The sequence below is a fragment of the Phyllobates terribilis genome, unplaced genomic scaffold, assembly GCF_046119375.1.
Source record: "Phyllobates terribilis strain yellow unplaced genomic scaffold, ASM4611937v1 Scaffold_7__3_contigs__length_470593459, whole genome shotgun sequence".
In the NCBI taxonomy this organism is placed as follows: domain Eukaryota; kingdom Metazoa; phylum Chordata; class Amphibia; order Anura; family Dendrobatidae; genus Phyllobates; species Phyllobates terribilis.
In genome coordinates this window covers 109,202,170-109,209,327 of record NW_027362767.1, presented here as the reverse complement: position 1 = coordinate 109,209,327, position 7,158 = coordinate 109,202,170, and the positions used below count along the sequence as shown (strand labels likewise).

The following is a 7,158-nucleotide window of genomic DNA, read 5'->3' as shown; positions in this document are numbered from 1 at the left end:
ATTTTACTTTGAAAGGTTCAATAAAAAGATATCGAGAAAAATTATGGAATTATGGCATTTTATTGGCCACACTGCACTTCACCCAGGGGGGAAAAAAAAATCAGCATTGGTATTTAGCCCTTTTATCGCTAGTCTTAAAATGATGGAATAACCTATTGATATTCTATCACTGTATAATTGTTTAACTCCTTACCGATACATGACATACATTTAAGTCATATGCTGGCTCCCCGACTTTGATATGGGCTTGGAATCCGAGCTCACATCTTTTTTGGCAGATGATTGCTGTGATATTCAGCCATCATCTGCCACTAACAGACACTGTCTCTGACAGCGGCATTAACAAAGCACTGGCAGGGGTGCGCATCATTCTATTCGCCCATCGGCACGCTTGTGACATGATCGCGGGGCACGGATGGGTTGCTAGGACAGCCGGGGATCTGTTGAAGACCTCCATGCCTGTCGTTACGGAGCTCCCCTGATTCCCAGCCTGTAGCTGGGCTTCAAAGAAGACTGTGATTTTTGCTATATGCAGCAATACTGTAGTATTGCTGTGTACAGCAGAAGAGATCAGATGATCGCAAGTTCAATTCCCCTAAGGAGCCTAATAAGTACAGTGAAAAGTAAAAAAAAAGTTTTAATAAATATGAAAAAAAAACAAAAAAACATAAAAGTTCAAATCACCCCCCTTTTACCTCAATAAAAATGATTATGTAGTACTGCCGGGTCCAGAAAAGTCCAATCTATCAAAATATTAAAATAATCTGATCAGTAAACAGAAAAAAATTAAAAATACCAAAATTGCATTCTTTTTGGTCCCTGCAATAAGACCAAAAACAGAGCTCAAAATGTATTATCTATCCCAACATGGTATCAATAAGAATGCTACCTCGCTACGCAAAAAATAAACAGTCACAAAGCTCCATTGACCAAAAAAATTAAAATGTTCGGATTCTCGGAAAATGGAGACACAATAAAAAAAAAATTCTTAAAGTTCTGATTTTTTTTCACCGCTAGAATAAAAAAAAAACTGGACAAGTTTGGCATCGCCGTAATGGAGGAGGAGAATCATATTGCCACACAATATATACCTAAAAACAATTCCCAAAAATGATGACAGAATTGTGTTGTTTTTTTTAATCACAATTTCACTGCACGTTTTTTCAGGTTTTCCCAGTCCACTAGGTGGTAAAATGAATGGTGTCATTCAAAAGTAAAGCTCGTCCCACAAAAAAACAACTATGTGGATATAAAAATATGGCTCTTGGAAGAAGGGGGGGGGAATGAAAATAAAACAAAAGAAATTGGCCACAGCGGGAAGGGGTTAAATATAAATGCTTAAGTGTTACAGAATGTAAGGAGAGCACAGCTTACATAGAGATCTAAAAGAAAGGGATATAGGTTTAGCGGTCTCTTCTTGTCAGTAAAAGATCTATACTCAAGAATAATTGTTCATTTTAATAAAATTTACTATCAGCAATCATCGGTCATACCTAAAAAGTCACAAAAAGGTTTTCTGCTTCCTTACTCTTAATCATATTGCACTCAAACTGATTATATAGACCATGCCCATTTTGCCCGACAAAACCTGAAAATGGCAGGCATGGTGCAAAGGCAGAAAAGAATAGCAGAAAAGCAGCATAAATATGCCAGACAATAAAGAACAGTAGAAAAATTGCACAAAATAAGCCAAAAGATTGCAAGAGGAATGATAAATTGCCCCTAAAATACCTTTTGCACACTGATATTGATAAATTATTGCCTTCCTTCTACCTTATGTCCACCAACGTCACTAGATGGTAGAAAAGTTGGCATCTGTGGTTTTGTCCTTTTGTCTACCTAGCAAACAGTTATACCACAAGGCACCACCTTATCCAATCATAACAAGCAAATACTGTGTCATTTATTACATAGAATTTTCTGAAAATGTCATATTTTCTTGGGATAAGTACATACAGTGGTGTGAAAAAGTGTTTGCCCCCTTCCTGATTTCTTATTCTTTTGCATGTTTGTCACTTAAATGTTTCAGATCACAAAACAAAATGTAAATATTAGACAAAGAGAACACAAAATACAGTTTATAAATGAAGGTCTTTATTATTAAAAGAAAAAAGGAAGGGGGCAAACACTTCTTCACACCACTGTATATTAAACACTTCAACTAGCCCAAGACAAAAACGTATATATTGTACATGAGAGGGCATCACTCATAAAAGCACAATAGAACAAACATGCTTCTTCTTAGTTCTTGGTCTTCATCTGCTTCTTGCCTGTTGGGTTCCCGATAAACCTTTACTTTAGTCTTTAGAGAAAAAATAATCTTCCTTTATGTGGACATTTCATCTTCATTTTGAGATTCTTATTATTTGTTGTGCAATACCCATATATGCCTTAGCCTGCAATGAATAGAAAAAAATAAAAATGAAACAAGAAACAGAATTTTACAAGTAAATTAAAAAAAAAAAAAAAAAAAGTTTTATAAGTAGAGATTAGCAAAAGGATATATCCTGGGTCCGGTGTGCAGCTTGGTCTTTCATGGCAGACAATATGGGGACCAGTGTTCATCTCCGCACTGGATATCCTCTTCCCATCGTCCTGGCTGCCCCTGGCGTTCTCCAGGCCTCAGAGCAGAGTAGTGTCGGTGCAGTAATGAACACTGCTTTGGTCCGGCTGCCATGGATTACCAATCTAGACGCCGGATCGGGGTAATTTCAATATTTTGCTCATCTCTACTTATTGGCTCTGCTGCAATATTCACCTCACTGCTCTCTGGATCAGATACAACTACCGGCTTGCCCAAGTCGCAGGTCTCTCGTATATTAATATGTAGAGGGATATCACCTGTTGGAACACAGAAAAGATTAATAAACGGTACATGGTCTATATGCACAAGGGCAGAGTTGAGTATAAGCATTGGTTCTAGAAGCATGGCCACTCTCACATAGTATAAAATATTTTTTTATCATGTCAGGATGGTTGCATTATTGAATTGGAAGCAATACCTAGCACCTAGCTGGCACACTATTGGGACACTTCATATGTAACATCACCATTTAGTGTATCGTACAGTCGCGGCCAAAAGTTTTGAGACACAAATTTTTCTGCTTCTGTGTTTTTAGATCCTTTAGTCAGATGTTTCTCTGGTTACTGAAGTACAATTATAAGTATTTCATACTTTTCTTACACTTTAATTGACAAATACATCAGATTTATACAGAACGTAATATTTATAGTGTTAACCCTTATTTGTCAAGACTTCTGCACTTTGCCATGGAAGCTGGATATCAGCTTCTAGGCCAAATCCTGATTGACGGCAACGCATTCTTATCTAATCAGTGCTTGGAGATTATCACAATTTTTGTGGATTTGTTTTACCACCCGCTTGAGGATTGCGATCTGGGGAGTTTCCCATCCATTGTCCCAAATGTCAAATTTTTGTTTCCCCCGGGACACTTAGCTCTCACTTTTGCCGTGTGACTTGGTGTTCCATCATGTTGAGAAAAGCATTGTTCATGACCAAATTCCTCCTGGAGGATTGGGAAAAGTTGCTATTGGAGGATGTTTTGATCCCATTCTTTAATCATGGCAGTGTTCTTAGGTAAAATTGTGAGTGAGAACCCTCCCACAGAGGAAAAGTCTCCACCAGGCCAACCTCCAAAAGCCTTCGGCTGACAGTAAGTGAAGATGCACAGACAGCTGCCTACTGCCATTCCTGAGCAAGCTCTGCACTAGTGCTGAACCGGTCCCGCAGCTGAATCATCTTTAGGAGACGGTCCTGGCACTTGCCGGAATTTCTTCACAGTAATTGAACTTCTCTCTTTGAAGTTCTTAATGATCTGATAAATGGCTGATTTAGGGGCAATCTTACAAGCAGCAATGTTCTTTCCTGTAAAGCTCTTTTGATGCAAAGCAATGATGACTACATGTGTTAACAGAAGAGACATTGATTTCAAGCATCAGCCCCCATTTAAAGTAACCAGTTTGTTCTTATAATTCAGTCAGCATAGCAGAGGGTTTTCAGCTTCCTTGTTCTTGGTAACACTTTCAAATGAGATAAAGAAAAGAACACTGAAATTATGTCAGCAGGTCACATTATGGCAGGGTAAAATTCAGTAGAAATTGTGTTTTTGTAATTAAGTTAATTTTCATGGCAAGGAATACATCTCATAACAATCTAAACTTAATGCAAATTGCCACTTTAAAAACTGAAGCAGCAAACTTTGTGAAAACCAATATTTGTGTCCGTTTCAAAACTTTTGGCCACGATTGTATATATTCACAGCTGCCTCATTATAGTGAATGGATCCCTAGGCGAGCTCACGTCATTTGGAGATTTAGATGGAATCCCCAATGTAAGTGCTCAGCATACAGCTCAGGATAAATGTGATCCAAAATGTTATGTAAAATGTTCCCAATAAAAGCAAGTCCCCACTCAGGTCTTTTATCATAAGGGGCTTCCACATTACTGGTAGCACAAAGGCTCCGGAAAAGCGAAATGGCTTCATGCCCACCCAAAAAATCCAGTGAATTCTGTGCTCACAAATCCAAATGTCCCTCTCCCTTTTGAGCCCCACAGTGTGCTTAAACTGCAGTTTAGATCCACATTTGGCATTTCTGTAGCGATGAGAGCCCGCTTAATTTATGGGATCAGTGTCTCCAGAAGCACGGGCTGGGCACTACAACGTACTGGTCACTACAACAGCAATTTGCCAGTTTCAGTCAGCAACATTCACTGCTGCTTGTTTCTGGAAAACACCCATGTAGTCAAAATCGTCACTACACCTGTAAATAAATTCAGTGAGGGGTGTAATCTCCAAAATGGGGTCACATGAGGGGGAATTCTGCTCTTCTGGCACTTTATACATGGAGTCCGTAAACTATTCTAATGTACAAAGGCCTATTCATAGCCTATATAAAAATTACATAGATACAACAATAAAGTTTCACTCCAGTGTTTTTTTTTCTCTCATTTCCCCATCCATTAGTTAACAATAATGTTTGTTCAGTGTATGTATTAAAACAATTTTACTAGTCGCAGCCTTCTGCCATTTGTAGTGCTCCAACGGGCCTCTCCTCTATCATGTCACCATAGATCTTTCTTGCAAGCTCCTTTCTTAATGTAAGTGAATAACAGCCTACTCTATGACTAAGGGCTTCGGCCAGAAACGTGTCAGAGTGAAATAGTTATTTTCGTTTAAATGTATAGATAGCCCTACCCGTGTTTTTAACAAAATGGAATGAATATCAACTTTTTATGGAATTTACGCTACATGGATCCTTTTTTTGTGAATAACAGCCTAATTCTGAATCTCATAGTATTACACTGAGCAAGTGACTTCAGGTCCACACAGAAAGGCTGTGTGAGCCACTCACATGGTGCAGAAGAGGGATTGGAGCAGAGCTGGAAACGGCAGACGACAACAACCGGTCAGTATTTTAATGCATACACTGAACACACATTACTGATATGGATGGGTAAAAGAAAATAAAACACAATTTTTCTTCTGCATGGATACGTTTAAATAATAAAATTCAAGTCTATGTGTAACCTGATCATACAGGTGACTACCCTTTAGCAAGATGACAGGGCAGAGGGTGGAAACTGGTGATCAGAGGTGGAAACTAAAGAGCCTTGTACCTAAAATATCAAGTCCCATTGCAGCAGCAAGTCGCTGTGCCCCATCTGCTCCAAAGATATGGGTTTTATGGTCACATTTTGGACAATGGAAAACACTCATGTTCTGCACTAAGCCCAGCACCTACCAAACAGAATACAAAATAAGAAGATTGTTAGTTACAGTAATATAGTTTATACTGAGGGTACTACACTTGAGACTTAACCCTTGCAGAACTTATAAGAAGAAAAATATACTTCAATATCGCTGCGTTGCGGAAATGATGGGGATTTTCTGCACATTTTACCCTTTGTATTGTGAGGGGTGAAACAAGTATAAATTAAGAAGGTCAATTTACATGTCACATTTTATTTGAAGCGGGTGGAAGACCATTCTTAAAATCTCATTTATAATAATGTTACTTTGGTGCACAATGAAATCTGCTGAAACAATTAGGACAGAGAATCCGCTGCTTATTTGCCCAGTGGCTGTGTGCACATACTTTTAACTAGGTTGTCCGGGACTTTAACACTCATGGCCTACCCTTAGGTCATGAATATCTGATTGGTGGAAGTGCTACTCCCAGCACCCCCGCCGATCAGTGGCCAGAACTGCACAGTTACAGAGCTGCACAACTCAGTTGACAGAATAGTGGCCACGGCTGGTTACTGCACATCCGCCCCCTATTGTTTTGAATAGCAGCGGAAGTGCAGTACCTGGTCGCGGCCACTATACAGTCGACGGCGTTGTGCAGCTCCGTAACTGAGCAGTTGAGTCCAACACCTGGAACAGCTGATCGGCGGGGTGCCGGGTGTCGCACCTCCACTGATCAGATATTGATGACCGATCCTAAGGATTTACCATTAATATTAAAGTCCCGGACAACCCATTTAAGGGAAAACTCCTTCCAGACTTTAGGATGTAATTTCTAGTTATCTTCCACTGTAAATGCAATTTTCACTTCAGAGGAGCCTCAACTCCCTCCTGGTGGCTGGTCTGCAAGTCGCATCTGCTTCCTTTTATAGTGGAAACATGCAATAAAGATAAATGCTGACAGCCCTATTTTCCTGTCAACAGGAAAGATTCGAGGAGCCAGGAGGGTGAGAAAACTCTGGGGCAAGTTAAAATTTCAAGTTACACTTTCACCTTTCAGACAGAATTCCTGACATCTAAAAGGCAACGTGATCTATGAATAGTAATGGATGAAGTATCTCAATAATGAGGAGTACATTCATTTACAGTTACTGTTGCAAAATCGTGGATGTGCGAAATATTAATAAATGTCCTAACAGTTGGAAGCAATCATTCTTGATAAGATAAGGAGCATGCTTGGCATAACAGAGCTGGAACTTACAGGAACGTTGACTTTCTGAAACATTTCGGCCCCTCTACGAGCATCCAGCAGTGCGATGTCCTGAGGAGTTGAGACGATCACGGCCCCTGGGAAGATGAATCATTTGGTTAATCTGCTCCCACTCACTGACTGGAATGAGACTCTGCTCCCACTGCCTCCTGCCGAGAACTTGTAATGGCCAACACTACA

The 7,158-nt window shown here is 39.7% G+C and overlaps 1 protein-coding gene across 2 annotated transcripts in view; it reads right to left on the bottom strand.

The window, feature by feature from the left end:
- Window positions 1-2,064: 2,064 nt before the first annotated feature.
- Window positions 2,065-7,158, bottom strand: part of NUBPL (NUBP iron-sulfur cluster assembly factor, mitochondrial) — a 29,977-nt gene continuing 24,883 nt past the window's right edge. Inside the window, exons 8-11 of one of the 2 annotated variants that reach the window (XM_073639072.1) lie at window positions 6,970-7,055; window positions 5,639-5,759; window positions 2,759-2,841; window positions 2,065-2,396 (exon numbers count right to left, since the gene is read on the bottom strand). In XM_073639072.1, the coding sequence (XP_073495173.1) occupies window positions 2,346-2,396; window positions 2,759-2,841; window positions 5,639-5,759; window positions 6,970-7,055 (341 nt within the window). In that variant the 3' untranslated portion in view covers window positions 2,065-2,345. The remainder of the gene's footprint in view (window positions 2,397-2,758; window positions 2,842-5,638; window positions 5,760-6,969; window positions 7,056-7,158) is intronic. The other variant, XM_073639071.1, reaches the window with a different exon arrangement.